The sequence below is a fragment of the Mustela lutreola genome, chromosome 7 (assembly GCF_030435805.1).
Source record: "Mustela lutreola isolate mMusLut2 chromosome 7, mMusLut2.pri, whole genome shotgun sequence".
NCBI classification, from domain to species: Eukaryota; Metazoa; Chordata; class Mammalia; order Carnivora; family Mustelidae; genus Mustela; species Mustela lutreola.
Window position 1 is genome coordinate 6,561,730 of NC_081296.1, and position 15,968 is coordinate 6,577,697.

At 52.2% G+C, this 15,968-nt stretch overlaps 1 protein-coding gene across 10 annotated transcripts in view; it reads left to right on the top strand.

Moving 5' to 3' along the window:
• BNC1 (basonuclin zinc finger protein 1) overlaps window positions 1–14,963 on the top strand; it is a 29,068-nt gene extending 14,105 nt beyond the window's left edge. For all 10 annotated transcript variants that reach the window (XM_059179866.1, XM_059179858.1, XM_059179861.1 and 7 more), the window contains 4 exons: window positions 2,309–2,408; window positions 3,497–3,732; window positions 5,486–7,374; window positions 12,755–14,963. In XM_059179866.1, the coding sequence (XP_059035849.1) occupies window positions 3,586–3,732; window positions 5,486–7,374; window positions 12,755–13,439 (2,721 nt within the window). In that variant the 5' untranslated portion in view covers window positions 2,309–2,408; window positions 3,497–3,585 and the 3' untranslated portion in view covers window positions 13,440–14,963. The remainder of the gene's footprint in view (window positions 1–2,308; window positions 2,409–3,496; window positions 3,733–5,485; window positions 7,375–12,754) is intronic.
• The last annotated feature ends 1,005 nt before the right edge of the window (window positions 14,964–15,968 follow it).

Here is a 15,968-nt window from a genome sequence, read left to right on the forward strand (position 1 = left end):
ACACCTATCTTGTAGGTGTTAACTACACCATAACTTGTACACAGCACTCCTTCTGCAGATGTGGGAAATGTTCTAAAATCAGATCATGATGTTTGCACAACTCTATGAATATCCTTAAAATCATTGAGTTGGATACTTTAAAGTGGGCGAATTCTAGGATATTGGAGTTGTGTCTAAATTTAAAGCTATTTTTTAAAAGATGAAAACAAACAAAAAGAATAATATTCTCCCCCCATTGCCACCCATTAAGTGTCCCTCCTCATTCCTGCCCACTACGCACAGCCCTGGTCACTGCTAGTCTGCTTCCGGCCTCAGTAGACTGACCCCTTCTTGACATTTCATGTAAATGGAATCCTACCACCTGTGACTTTTTGTCCTTGGGTATTTCACCGAGTGTGTTTTCAGGGTTCACGTATGCTGTGGCATATGTCAGCGCTTCGTTCCTTTTTATTTTTTTTTTAATTTTTTATTTTTTTTATAAACATATATTTTTATCCCCAGGGGTACAGGTCTGTGAATCGCCAGGTTTACACACTTCACAGCACTCACCAAAGCACATACCCTCCCCAATGTCCATAACCCCACCCCCTTCTCCCAACCCCCCTCCCCCCAGCAACCCTCAGTTTGTTTTGTGAGATTAAGAGTCACTTATGGTTTGTCTCCCTCCCAGTCCCATCTTGTTTCATTGATTCTGCTTCGTTCCTTTTGACGGCTAAGTAGTACTCCACCGCGTGGCAGTGCCCCATTTTGTTTAGCGGCTCATCAGCTGATGGACGTTGAGGTTGTTTCCACTGTTTGGCAGTTATAAACAAGGAAGCCAGAAACATTTGGTACTAGCTTCTACATGGGTCTATATTTTCATTTCTCTTGGGCACCTACCTACGGGTGGGATTTCTGGGTCATACAGTAAGATCATGTTTAACTGCTGGAGGAATTGTCAGACTGTTTTCCAAAGTGGCTGCAGCATTTTACACTCACACTGGTTTTTAAGTGAAGACAGTTAAATACTCCTTAAAGTGAGTTTCCCAAGTCCTGGGACAGAACATCCCCTTACCTGTCCCTACAGGAGCCCACAGAGTCCTTTACCTGACAGAGGGAGGTCCCCCCTCCCCAGACACACACGGACACCCCAGTTTCAGGGCTCTCCTAATTCATGCCGGTTCCACCCAGCGGCCCTTCCTGGGAGCCTCACTGACGCAACTTCTAGGAGAAGTTCTTCAGACCTCTATCCCCTTTGGAGGAATTCATCCTAAAAAATATATGGGACGCTTTGTTCTCAACACCAGAACTTAGCAAACACGTACTTGTGTGTATTGTGTTTCAGTCGTGTGAACTTGAACATGCGGCTGGCTGTGCGCGTGGGGCCGCCAGCCTGGCCAGGCCTCAGCTGCCACATAGCCCAAGGGCTAGAACCGGGGAGCTGTCCTCAGTGTGTCTGGCCACAGCATGTTGTCCATCTGTTTGGACTTTTCACTTTACCACATGTGGGGGTGGGGGGGGTAATCATGCCTACATTTGGATAATTGTCCATTCAGATCGTTCTCTCTCACTTGTTCTGGGACAGTCTCCGTGTAACTTTCAGGGGCCACTACTTTGTTCGACTTAAGAGATTGGTGGCTGTTCACCCTTCCTGTGCTCTTACTGACCAGTCAGGGGGCACATGGGGGGCTCAGTCAGTTGAGCATCTGCCTCTGGCTCAGGTCATGATCTCAGGGTCCTGGAATTGAGCCCCAAGTCAGGATCCCTGCTCAGCAGGGAGTCTGCTTCTCCCTCTGCTTCTCCTGCCCCGCCCCCACCAGCTTCTGCTCTTGCACGTGCTCTCTCTCTCTCTAATGAATAAATAAAGGGGCACATGGATGGCTCAGTCATTTAAGCGTCTGCCTTCGGCTCAGGTCATGATCCCAGGGTCCTGGGATGGAGCTCAGGCTGAGCAGGGAGCCTGCTTCTTCCTCTCCCTCTGCCCCTCTCCCTGCTTGTGTTCCCACTCTAAAATAAATAAATAAATAAATAATATTTTTTAAAAATAACAAGCAAGATATTTCCATCCAAAACTTTCCTTACAGAGTGTGGTGGTGTTCCCTAGCCCCCACTCTCCTGCAGAGCAGCTGTGGGATGTGTGCGCCCTCCGTGGGCCCCGGGGGCCAGCTGCTCTTGGGTACCGAGTGCGGGGTCCCCGCCTGCATCTGGCACAGAGTGGGCGTGCAGTGCCCCGGGAGCGTCACCGAAGGGAGGTTGGTGTCCTGTGTCGCAGGAGCAGACTCGCGTCTGCGCAGCACTCACGGGCTGCGGGCCCCGTTCTCTCTTGCAGGCTATCGGCTGCACCCTGAACTGTAGCTGCCAGGGGTTCACACCCGGGAAGATCCACCACCGCCGGTGTGAGCAGTGCAGACACGGATGGGTGGCCCACGGTAACTTTGTTTGTCTTCCTCCTCCCTCGGCCCCTCATGTCCCCTCTGAACGACTTCGAGGGATTCGGGAATGGACTGTGTGTCTGAGAAGGTCCCCACACTCACTGGCTCACGGACTGAGAGCTTGGCACACGTCCCCTTTTTGAAGCCATTTAATGACCCTGCATGGTGGGTGGGGTCTTAGCCCCATTCTGCAGACGAGAAACAGGTGTGCTTCAGGCAGGCCTTCTGCAGCGACAGAAATGTCCTGTGTTGTCTAACGCGGCCGCCATCAGGGTGGCCAGTAAAATGGAGAACGCTCCATTAAGTTTGAATTTCAAGGAAGCAATAAATGATTTTTTAGCCTAAGTATGTCCCAGTGAATACTCTGAGTGTAAACGTATCCCACTCATTCCCTGTCTCCATGAAACTCCTGCCCGCAAGTAACCGGGCATCCCGTATTTTCATTGGCCGAACCCCGCGATCCCACGCTGAGTCCCGGGTGGGCTGCCGAGTACTTGAGACGTGACCGGCAGGGCTCTGAAGAAACAAAATCAGAAATTCATTCTGATTTTGTTTAACTTAAGAATTAAAATAATTTAATAAGGCAAAAATCATTCCATAAAATTAAACATGTTACAAAACCGCAGAGCCGTGCGCGACGGACTGTCGCATGGACAGCGTACATTCTGGCGGCTTAACTGGCCCTGCCTGACCGCTGGGACACGGCAGACGAGGGGCCAGACCCGGATCTGTCAGATTCCCCCAGCCGGGCTCTTCACCAGCAGACCCCGTCCTTCCTGATTTTTCAGCCTTTGATCATGTGCCCGCCGCCCTTTCCTGGCACCTGCCCTCCACGGGGCTGTTTTTCACTTCTTAGGGATAGGGAAGGAAGAAAAAGAAGAGTCTCAGGCCAGTCCACTTTCTCGCAGATCTAAGTCTCTGTGGATGACGTAGAGCCTGGTAGCTGTAAGGACTGTGACCTAAGCGCACGGTCGTGTTTTCCGTCAGAACGTAGAGCCGAGCTCTGCTGCTAGCCCGCCCCCGCACAGCATCTCTCCGAGAAGGAGAATCTTCACGAAGGGTGTTTCTCCAATTTGCTTTTTCAGCTCTGAGCAAGCTGAGGGTCCCCCCTGTGTACCCTACAAGCCAGGTGGAGATTGTCCAGTCCAATGTGGTGTTCGATATCAGCAGCCTCATGCTCTACGGGACCCAGGCCATCCCTGTGCGCCTGAAAATCCTACTGGACCGGCTCTTCAGCGTGCTGAAACAAGACGAGGTGCTCCAGATCCTGCACGCCTTGGACTGGACCCTCCAGGATTATATCCGGGGATACGTGCTGCAGGTAGGGGAGCATGGCCGAGGCTCCGCTGGGATGTCTCTTCCAGTCCTTTGGAGAAAAGGGCATCCTTTCCTTGTGTAATGGCTTAAGCCCCCACTTCACATTCTGGGAAGAATCCAGTGCTTTCTCTCAGATACCGGGGGAACTTCCAGACATGGGAGCACGGACACACTCTGTGATTTGGGTCTCACTAAGCCAGCTCTGCCACAGCAAAGCCTTGGCCCCGATCACTATCCACTGGCCACCTATTGACCCAAGATGCTGTCTGTGCCAGGTCTTACTGAGGGTGTGGGAGTGAGAGAGGAGCGAATGTTCCAGAAGCACGTTGCAGAAGCTGGCCTTCCTTCCCGGGTTCCGTCACCCTGTGATACGTCTGTGTTCCGGCTCCTGATTGTTCTTACTCCCCTCGATTCCCTGCTGGCCTCTGCACGTGTTCTCTGCTCCCCTGCCCTGTGCCTCTCACCACTTCTCCGTCTCTTACTCTGCGGAGTACTCTTACGTCCTTCTAGGCCACGTCATGGGGGTAGGCCCTCGTGTTTCATATCGACGGGCAAAGAACATATTTCCTGGGACAAATGATATCATTTCTCTGATGTAGGAAGCAGTGACAGCTTTTTTTTTTTTCCCCTTGACACTATAAGAAAATGTCAAAATTTCAATGAAATGGGGGATGAAGATACTACCAGGACTAACGTATGCTTGAGTCTTACCCCAGGCAGGCCATGTCATCAACACAAGCACTTGGGCTTCTATCCGCTGGGATTACTGGACCCTCTTCCAATAAATCTCCCAGGGCCAGGAAATCATCCCCATATTCTACGTTGAAAAGCCAGAGGCTCCGAGTGCTTCTAAATCTTGGCTAACGTCACTCAGGTTGTGAGTGGCAGACCCAGGGTTGGAACCTGTTTCTTTCTAACTCCGAAGCCCGTGGTAGGCCTGTGGAGGGGTGTTTGCTCACCTCCGGTGCAGGACCCCCAGCAGGCTAGAAGCACCCTTTTATGTAAAGCAGCATTATGATCCTACATTATGACATAGATCAATATTTAATGATCCTAATAATCTTGCTTTCTAGTGTTAGGATTAAAAATATGGAATCAATTACCTTGAACCTCTAGCACATCAAAAATTTATGATGTTACATCCCTCGTCATCTTCAGAACTCTTCCATGCATTGTGCAAAATCTCAGTAGGCCATCAAATACATGTTCTGTGATAAAATATTTATTGTAGTTTTGGGAAAAGTTAGGCCTTGCTAGAGTTTTGAAAGATCTCCAGCACGCCAGGGTAATTACAGTTCTGCTTTGTGAACGTGAGCAGTAGATCAATACGGGTTCATTTGTTTTCTGAGGTTAGTTGCTGGGGGAAGATGATTAAACTTGCAGCAAATAAATACTTGAGCTCTGTCTAGGTCTGACTGCCCCCTCTCTCCTCCTGAGATGAAGAAGGGACTACCGTTCGAACGATACATATTTTCATTCCAGTGGGGAAAAGGGTGACATCTAATGCGGGAACAACTGATCAGTTTGAAATAAGATGGAAAATAATCACCCCGTGTCCCTTAGGCCAGAGTCCTGCCGTCTTACTTCTCTCTTTCAGAGCCCTGCTTACATCTGTGCGGTCAGTGTTCCATGCGGGGCTCCGGCCTGGGAGAGCAGCGTGAGCAGGGGTGCTGACCTGACAGGGTGTCCCCTTCTGATATGCACAGAGGAGAGGGTGTGGGGGAGTAAATTAACTGCAGTCTGTGCCTCTGGTCTAGGACGCGTCAGGAAAGGTGCTGGATCGCTGGAACATCATGACCGGCGAGGAAGAGCTGGCCGCCCTGCAGCAGTTCCTTCGATTTGGGGAGACCAAGGCCATTGTGGAGCTCATGGCCATCCAGGAGAAGGAGGAGCAGTCCATCGTCATGCCGCCGGCCGCGGCGAACGTGGACATCAGGGCGTTCATCGAGAGCTGCAGCCACAGGAGCACCGGCCTCCCCGCCCCCGCGGACAGGGGGACCCCCAGCAGCCTGCACCCCTTTGAGAACATCGTAAACAACATGACATTCATGCTGCCCTTCCAGTTCTTCAACCCTGTGCCCCCCACGCTGATAGGGTCGCTGCCCGAGCAGTATGTGCTGGAGCCGGGTCAGGACCAGAGTCAGGAGCCCAAGCAGGAGACGCATGGACCCTTCCCCGGCGGCGGTGGCGGCGGCTTCTTGACCTCCGCTCCTGCCTCATTTCAGGTCGAGAAAGAGCCGTGTCTCAACTGCCCGGACACGGTTCCCAAAAAGGAAGACGGCGCCCATTTAAGCGACTTGGGTTCCTACCACCTTGTCCCGAAGCTTGAAAGGACCCAGTTGTCCCCCGAGGCCAAAGGGAAGCCGGAGAGGCACAGCCTGGGTGCGAAGAAGGGCCGCGTGTTCTGCACAGCTTGCGAGAAGACCTTCTACGACAAAGGCACGCTCAAGATCCACTACAACGCCGTGCACCTGAAGATCAAGCACAAGTGCACCATCGAGGGCTGCAACATGGTCTTCAGCTCCCTGCGGAGCCGGAACCGCCACAGCGCCAACCCCAACCCCCGGCTGCACATGCCCATGAACAGGAACAACAGGGACCGGGACCTGAGGACCAGCCTGCACCTGGCCGCCTCGGACAGCTACGAGCGCGTGGGCTTCCCCGCGACGTCCCCGGACCGCAGGCCCCCGCCCTGCTACGCGGCCTCCGGGGAGGACCCCAGGGGCCAGCCGGCTTTCCCGAGCCTGGGCCCGGACGGGGTGCTCTTCCCCAACCTGAAGACGGTCCAGCCGGTCCTGCCCTTCTACCGCAGCCCGGCCACCCCGGCCGAGCTGGCCAACACCCCCGGCGTGCTGCCCTCCCTCCCGCTCCTGTCCTCTTCCATCCCGGAGCCGCTGGCGCCGCGCGAAGGCCCGCTGGACGCCCTGCCGGACGCCCTGCCCAAGAAGAAATCCCGCAAGTCCAGCATGCCCATCAAAATAGAGAAGGAGGCCGTGGGGGCGGCTAACGACAAGCGGCTGGCTCTCAGCTCCGATGAAGACGCGCCCCTGCGGGTGGCCAGCGAGGAGGAGCCCGAGGCCGGCAGCCTCCGGGCGTCGGAGAGAGCACCTGAGGAGCCGTGCGCACCCTCTGGGGGCTTGGGGGGGCCCCTCCCGGGAGGAGAGAGGGTCTGCCATGGGGACTCAGGGCTGGAGTCCGGCGGGGCTATCCGCAGGAGCCCCGAGTGGGCCGCACGGCCGCCAGAGAGGGAGGCGGAACAGAAGCCAGCCCTGTCCGCCGTGCCAAGGGAGCCGCAGGACAGTGGCCGTGAACCTCACCTCGCAGCCGGGACCGAGCCCTGCGTCCCCTTCCCTGACTACATCAGACTGCAGCAGCGCCTGCTGGCCGGCGGGCTCCTCGGCGCCCTGTCTGGCCGAGGAGTGGCTTTTCCTTGTTTCGAAGACGCCAAGGAGCCGGAGCCCACGGGTGCGCGTGTGTCCGGGCGGCAGAAGGAAGAAGCTCGCTTCCAGTGTGACGTGTGCAAGAAGGCCTTCAAAAACGCGTGTGGCGTGAAAATGCACCACAAGAACATGCACGCCAGAGGGACGCACATGTGCACCGTGGAGGGCTGCGAAGCCATGTTCCCCTCGCGCAGGAGCAGAGACAGGTAAGACGCGGGTCCTTTCTTCTAAGGCCGTGGTTCAGAAACTTCCGAGGGCGCCCGAGCCACCTGGAGGGGTTGTTAAAACATCTTTCTGAGCCCTGCCCGTGGGCTTTCCGCTTCTGCAGGGGTGGGGTAGGGTGAGGCCTGAGGGTTTGTGTTTGAGTCCCCAGGTGGTCCTCCTCCTGCTGGTCCAGGGACCACAGTTTGAGAAACACTGACCCCTACACCCCGTGCTCGGATTCAGATCTAAACTCATTTGACCTCGAACCCTGACCTGAAAGACATGAGGCTATGGGCAGTCTGTCTTTTCTTAAATCTCCCTTTGTGTGGATTTTCTTTATTATGTGTTCAGTGCAGAAATACTCACATATTTATTATGGGGACATGAAAAAACTATACGGTTTATGTACTGTTCTGCCTTTCTAGAGCCTGAGAAACTCTGAATTCGGAAACATACCTAGAGCAGATGGTTTGGGATGAGCAATCGTGAGCTAGTCTCCTGCGAGGGGAGGGTTAAATCATCACCACAGATGACAGAACTTGTCCACTTTTCATCTTATGATATGAGGCCCATCAAAGGAGAGGTTTTCTCCTAAGTCCAGTTAACAAGCTCTGTTCGAACAGAAGGAGAACTGTGTGGTCAGAGAATTTGTCATTATTAAGGCAGAGACGAAAGGCGCGTGTTAGCAGGTTCCTGCAAGGCTTGTGCTGTGGGTTAAAGCTGAGATGTCTTTGGGTGGGGGGCGTCCCTGGGCCCCACGTGGCATCACGCTGTGTGCAGAGTGCCCAGGCAGGGCAGCGCTCTCATCAGTCTGGGACATGGAGCTGGCCTCACTGTCTCTCTCGTGCTTTTCTTCATGAACTCGAGTCCCATCACCACAGCCTGGGAAGGGAGGCACACGCGTTACGCAGATGTGCTTGTTCGTGAGCGAGCTTTACGTTGAAGAAGAGACAGTCCCACCGGTCGGATCATCCTTGATAGTATGACCCTCTGCTGGCCTACAGTGTGCATCGCATTAGAAGGCTTGCTGAATTTAACGTACACCTTCGTTTTATTCTTTTTCGTGTATTTAATATTTCTTACATTCTGAGCTATTTGTAGACACAGGCCTGCTCTCCCACCATAAGAAAGCATCTTGAATTATAAATGTAGACTGCTAATTCTGGTGGTCTAGAACTTGGAATGTTTAGAATCAGATTAAAACGGCACCCTTTTATTTTGTTTTGTATTTTTTAAGATTTTATTTATTTATCTTGACAGTGTATGCACAAGCAGGGGGAGGGGCAGAGGGAGAAGCAGGCTCCCCATTGAGCAGGGAGCCCAATGTGGGGCTCCATCCCAGGACTGAGATCATGACCCGAGCTGAAGGCAGACAGTCAACCAGCTGAGCCTCCCAGGCGCCCCCAAATGCAACCATTTTGAAAAGAGCTTTGTGGACACGCCTGGGGTCAGGCTGAGAGCTGTATAGTCTGGACGGCTGTCTTCTTCCCCTCTTGAAGCCGCTGCCATCAGCAGTCACTGGGACCCCTCAGGAAGGGACTGGAACTGTGCCTTGAATGCTTAGTTAGCCAAAAAATATTTTAAAACTTTCTGCGAGGTGCTGTGGACACAGTCCCTGCTTGCAAAGGTCGGTGGGGGAGATGGCAGTAAAAAGGTGATTATGGCTAAATGCAGTCGCCACTGCAATAAGAGAGAGGTGCTGTGGGCACATAGTCGGGGCCCCTGACTAGACTCTTTTTTTTTTTTTTAAAGATTTTTTATTTATTTGACAGACAGAGATCACAAGTAGGCAGAGAGGCAGGCAGAGAGAGAGAGAGGAGGAAGCAGGCTCCCAGCTGAGCAGAGAGCCCGATGTGGGGCTCGATCCCAGGACCCTGGGATCATGACCTGAGCTGAAGGCAGAGGCTTAACCCACTGAGCCACCCAGGCGCCCCTGATTAGACTCTTTTGAGAAGTTAGGGAGGGCTTCCTGGAGGAAGGGGCATGACTAAACCAGCAGCTCTTAGATGTTTTGGTCTCAGAAGCCCTTTTACAAATTCTTGAAACCTCAGGGCCCTCAAGAACTTTTGTGTGTTTGAGTTTATAAGTGTCAATGTTTACTGCATTAGAAACCAAAACTGAAAAAAATTAATACTTATTTCATCCTTTAAAATAATAAACCTATTATATGTTAACATATGTTAACATTTAAAAAAAGGGGGGGGGGGACATACATAACATGTAATGAAAAATAGCCCCGTTTTCCAACCCAAAGAGAGAGGTGCTGTGGGCACATAGTCGGGGCCCCTGACTAGACTCTTTTTTTTTTTTTAAAAGATTTTTTATTTATTTGACAGACAGAGATCACAAGTAGGCAGAGAGGCAGGCAGAGAGAGAGAGAGGAGGAAGCAGGCTCCCAGCTGAGCAGAGAGCCCGATGTGGGGCTCGATCCCAGGACCCTGGGATCATGACCTGAGCTGAAGGCAGAGGCTTAACTGAGCCACCCAGGCGCCCCTGATTAGACTCTTTGAGAAGTTAGGGAGGGCTTCCTGGAGGAAGGGGCATGACTAAACCAGCAGCTCTTAGATGTTTTGGTCTCAGAAGCCCTTTTACAAATTCTTGAAACCTCAGGGCCCTCAAGAACTTTTGTGTGTTTGAGTTTATAAGTGTCAATGTTTACTGCATTAGAAACCAAAACTGAAAAAAATTAATACTTATTTCATCCTTTAAAATAATAAACCTATTATATGTTAACATATGTTAACATTTAAAAAAAGGGGGGGGACATACATAACATGTAATGAAAAATAGCCCCGTTTTCCAACCCAAAGAGAGAGGTGCTGTGGGCACATAGTCGGGGCCCCTGACTAGACTCTTTTTTTTTTTTTTAAAGATTTTTTATTTATTTGACAGACAGAGATCACAAGTAGGCAGAGAGGCAGGCAGAGAGAGAGAGAGGAGGAAGCAGGCTCCCAGCTGAGCAGAGAGCCCGATGTGGGGCTCGATCCCAGGACCCTGGGATCATGACCTGAGCTGAAGGCAGAGGCTTAACCCACTGAGCCACCCAGGCGCCCCTGATTAGACTCTTTTGAGAAGTTAGGGAGGGCTTCCTGGAGGAAGGGGCATGACTAAACCAGCAGCTCTTAGATGTTTTGGTCTCAGAAGCCCTTTTACAAATTCTTGAAACCTCAGGGCCCTCAAGAACTTTTGTGTGTTTGAGTTTATAAGTGTCAATGTTTACTGCATTAGAAACCAAAACTGAAAAAAATTAATACTTATTTCATCCTTTAAAATAATAAACCTATTATATGTTAACATATGTTAACATTAAAAAAAGGGGGGGGGACATACATAACATGTAATGAAAAATAGCCCCGTTTTCCAACCCAAAAACTCAGTGAGAAGAGTGGCTTTGTTTTACATTTTTGCCCATCTCTGTAATGTCTGGCTTAGCAGGGAATAGCTGGCTTCTCACAGCGGCTTCTGTGTTCATCCTGTTCCAATACTGCATGTCATGTAGCCTCTGGAAACCACACACGGTATCATGAAGGAATGACAGTGGAAAAGATCGTGTCTTAGGATCACGGTGATGAGAGGGGATTTGACTTCAGGGCACCCCTGAGAGAGGCTCGGGGACCATGAGGGGTGCCCAGACCGCACTTTGAGGACCACTGGTCTAACAAGGCAGAGTGGGGGGTGGGGATGGGAATTCATGGCATTAACAGTCCCCAAAGCAGCAGGAAGCCTGGCACCCGGCCCAGAGGGTTTTGCAGTTGTGGTCGTCACTGGTTTTAGGAGACGTGGCACCTGGGAAATGCACCTGACCCTCCAAGGGCTTAGGGAGAAGGTCAGGGGATCCCACGGGTTCGCTCCTGGCATTCCTGGGGGACTCGATCGAGCCCAGACCTTGGCTTTCTTGCCACAGGGACCTTCCCATGCGAGGTTCCGGTAAATGTGTCTGACTTTTTTTTTTTTTGCCAACCACTTATGTGCCAGGACCTGCGTGTCAGTCCGGTGTCTGGTTTTCTGCCGACACATACCTGCCCCTTCCACCCAGAACGCGGACATAATCACAGGGCAGAGCTGCCGTCGAGAAGAGTTGTTTGCAGAGTGGGTGATCTGGGAGCACGGTTCTGATTATGTCCCGAAAAAGAATGCGTAAGGGATAGAAGAGAGACGTTGAATAGCAGATCCGATATGTTTTAGGAACTAGGATGAAATTTCCACCCACCCCCACCCCCACTGTGTCTTCCGAGGTTTCAAAGAGCAAACTCAATTCTTAGTTATTTTGGTGGGGGTGTTCCCCCCGCCCCGAGGTGGTCCTGGCAGGCATCCTCCTCTGTACGGGTGGGGGAGGGGAGGCAGTTTCTCTGTTTGGAATCGGTTTTCTCTCACCTGTAAGCTTGCCCCCCGGCAGTACGGGGCAATTTGTGTCGGAGTCCGAGGTCAGCAGGGGATCTCTGAGCAAGGCTGACATTGATGGACAAGTTACATCCAAATGATATTGTGTGAGCGAGAAGCGTGTGTCATCGTGGGTACTCATTACCTCGTTCGGGGGTAATCATCGGGTGGAAGATTGGTGGTGGGTTCGGTGCTGCATTTGCAAAACTCCTGTCTGGTTTATTGTGAAACGTTGCAAATATGAAGTGAACTTAAATTCTCTCTCTCTCTCTCTCACTAACATACACACACACACACACACACACACACACACAATGTCTAGCCAGTCAGATTCTCTCTCCTATAGCACTCTGGGGGTCAAGGTAGTGTGAGTGTTACAGACCCTGCTAGCACACAGACAGTTTAGAATTTTCTAATAACCACATTTAAAAAATATAAAAAGACACAGGTGAAGTAATTCCTAATAATGTATTTTGTTTCATTCAGTCTATCCCAAACCATCATTTCTGTGTCTGACACAGCCACGTTTCGGGAGCTCCCGTGTCCCGTGGGAGTAGCTATCCTACTACAGGGGCACTCTAGAAGACATTTCTTGGTTTCATTGCAGTGAAGTCCTCTGCTTAACTCCTTTTTGGGACCAGTTTCCTCCCAGATCCCCTGGTTCCAGTGTCCCAGGGGAGCTGACCTGATTGGAGTAGGCTCGAAGTTCTCTGTAGATGAGGCGCGGGAAGTTATGTGTCCGTCACATGGTAGAAAGTAAGAAGGACTGCATATTCCCAGCTTCCGGGCAACCGGCTTTCCTGGTCGGCGCTAACTTCCGCCAGGCAGTGAACAGCCGGGGCCAGTGTCCCCTGGACACACATTTCATCCCATCCCCCACTGTGGTCACTCCTTCTGCGCCACAAAATTTTTCTGGTATCCACCTAGTGTCTCCCCTCGGAATGATGACTGTTTTTACAACAACAGCCCAACCCACTGCTAACCGTCTGTTCACTCTTGTAGACACAGTTCAAACCTAAACCTCCACCAAAAAGTGTTGACCCAGGACGCACTGGGGAGCCCTGACGACCATTTCCGCGCGGCTTACCTTCTGAAGGACGTGGCGAAGGAGACCTTCCAGGACGTGGCTTTCGCGCAGCAAGCTTCCCAGACATCTGTCATCTTCAAGGGAGCGAGTCGGGTGGGCAGCCTGGTCTACCCGATCGCCCAGGTCCCCAGCGCCGGCCTGGAGAGCTACAACTCCGGTCCGCCGAGCGACGGCACCGTCTTGGATTTGAGCACTACCTCGAGCATGAAGTCGGAGAGCAGCAGCCATTGCTCTTGGGACTCCGACGGGGCCAGCGAGGAAGGCACTGTGCTCATGGAGGACAGCGATGGGACCTGTGACGGGCCGAGCCTTGTCCCCGGGGACGACGAGTACCCCATCTGCGTCCTGATGGAGAAGGCCGACCAGAGCCTCGCCAGCCTGCCTTCTGGGCTGCCCATCACGTGTCACCTCTGCCAAAAGACGTACAGTAATAAAGGGACCTTCAGGGCTCACTACAAGACTGTGCACCTCCGTCAGCTCCACAAATGCAAGGTTCCGGGCTGCAACACCATGTTCTCCTCTGTCCGCAGCCGCAACAGGCACAGCCAGAACCCCAACCTGCATAAAAGCCTGGCCTCGTCCCCGAGTCACCTCCAGTAACAGGATGGTGGCCGAGAGGGCGAGGGGAGCTGTTGGCCCTCATTCAGGAACAAGGTGGTCCAGAGAAAGGTCTCTCATTTCGTTGAATACCATTTGAGGCGAGCCGGGCAGAAGGCCTTAGAGCTGACTTTCTTGTAGGAAGTCTGCTGGGGGGCGGGGGGCAGCCCTTCCTGTTATTTTTCACAGCCCCAGGGGCTTGTCCCTGACATAACAAACACTGGCAGAAACACGGCTTTTCCCCACATTTGTTTACACGTTCCCGGGGAGAGCGGCAGGTCTGTGAACCGACAAGGGGGCCCAGAACCTTGGGGGAGCTCGAAGTGAAATATCAGCTGAGTGTCCCGGGGAAGCAGGTAGCCGCCACCGGTCAGGAGCCAGGCTCCAAGATGACATGGTTGGTTTTTTTTTGTTTTTTTTTTTGTTTTTTTTTTTCAGTTCCTGCTTTTACTGAGTCTGAAATCCAGACTTAGGGGTGGCGAAGTGGCTTTTTGAGACTCTGCCTCCGTTGGGAGAGGAGGGTTGCTTTTGTTTTTGTGTTTTCCCCTTCAGGGGTCTCATGGACCTCCAGGGAGTCCCCAGAGGAAGGAGGTGGGTTTCCAGCACACAGGAACAAGGAGGTGACAAGGATGTCTGTGCTCGCTGTCTAGCAAGCGTTCAGGAAGCTGAGCGGGGGGGGGGGGGGGGGCAGATTTAATGCACTTAAACATAGTGGTCCTCAATTTAATTTAAAATAATTTTGGTAATATTTAATTTTTGTTTGTTACGTGAGTCATTGGGGTGAGTGCAGACGTGTCACAGCGTGACCTCTGGGTCTCTGCTCGAGGGCAGAGCGAGGCTGCCCGATTCCATTCAGTGAACCTGGCCACTTCAGTCCCCCGTGGAGGGCGTGCAGGACCGTCTGTAAATACTCGGCCAAAGCGTTTAGAGAATGTGGTTCTGATCTTGAGAATCGCTGGGTCCCTCAGCCCTCATCCTTTTATAAATGTGTAAGGTTAGGAGGAACTCTCCAGTGTACACGGTAGAGGAGAAGTAGCATGTGACTGCTATACTGTACGTCTTAATATTTAACTTATTCTGAAATCTACTCCACACGTTACACACATCTGCTGTTGTGAAAGGGAGATTCCGTGGGTCCGGTAAAAAGACCGTCCCTCGAAATTCGGCATCTGCTGTACCCGGAAAGCCTGTGGCAGGGAGAGAGAAACTGACGTCGCGTTGAGGCTGAAGGCAACCCGTCTTTTATAAACTTGACAGTGGCTTTAAGTCATGAAAGACACCCTCTCCGAGAACTGGGGGGCCGTGAGAGAGATCCTTCCTCCGGCCCAATGGTGAGGAAAGCCGACAGCCCATTATGGATCGTTTCAGCGTTTTTTACAAATAAATGTGACGACACTTGGTCTCTGTATGTTTCCACTGTTCCTTACTCAGTTCATTCCTCCAGTTTCCCCCAAGCGGAACAGTTTGTATACAAATGAGTTTTCTATGATTTAATAAAAATGTATGCCACACGTTTTTGTTCAAAAAGGCCAACGTTTATTAAGCCTGGTCCTGCCGGACGGACAGAGTGTTGCAGCAAGTAGGGGCCGGAGATCAGTTGATTATTAAGAAAAATACAAAATAAAGTGTCTGAAAATAACGTGCTGGCGACGATAACGCTTCCAGGCGGTGCAGGAAGTCAGATCCCTGAGTGATTCCTGCCGCTCGCCTTCCGAAACGTGCAACAGAGTTTTCTTAAGTCCGTTTTTATAATTAATCTTTTATCTGCCCTACCAATACACAGATAAAAGCATGATTCCCTCGGAGGAAAACAGAGAGAGAGAAAGAGACAAACCATAAGAGACTCTTAACTCTAGGGAACAAAGCGAGTGTGGCTGGAGGGAGGCAAGTGGGGGATGATGGGGTCCCCGGGCGACAGGCGTTGAGGAGGGCCCGCGATGGAGTGAGTGCTGGGTGTTCTGTGCGACTGACGAGTCCCTGAACTCCGCCTGTGCAAGTAATAATACACTCTGTGTTAATTAAATGTTTTAAAAAACAGGAAAAGCAGGGGAGGTCCATGTCCCTGCTTCTGGGAAGAGGCGACCCGAGGGGGCCTTCTCATCCACTGGCACCTGTGCACACCCGCCCGCCCGCCTGCTCTAGGCCCCGTCACCTGCTGCCCGTGAGACCCCTGGAGCCTCCTCCCTGGTCTGTCGCGCATCCGTGCTGGCCTCCGGGAGCAGCCAGAGCTTCTGAGATGTAAACAGATCCCGCCCTGCCCCAGCCCAGAACCCTGCAGGGGTTGCCTTAGCGGCCAGAGAAAAATCCAGAGACTCAAGGTCAACAAGGTCCTACGGGCGCTCCCACCCCACCCCCAGACTTCTCCCTCCTCTTTCCCACAACCCCTGCGGGCTTCCTCTTCCCTCGGGCTCTGTCGAACCTCCCCTCTGCATGATCCCCCCCCACACAGCTTGTCCTAGCTATGGGAGCGGGAGCGGACTCCCTTCCAGCTCGGAGAATGGCCTGAGAACCCTTCAGGGTCTCCGCCCCTGG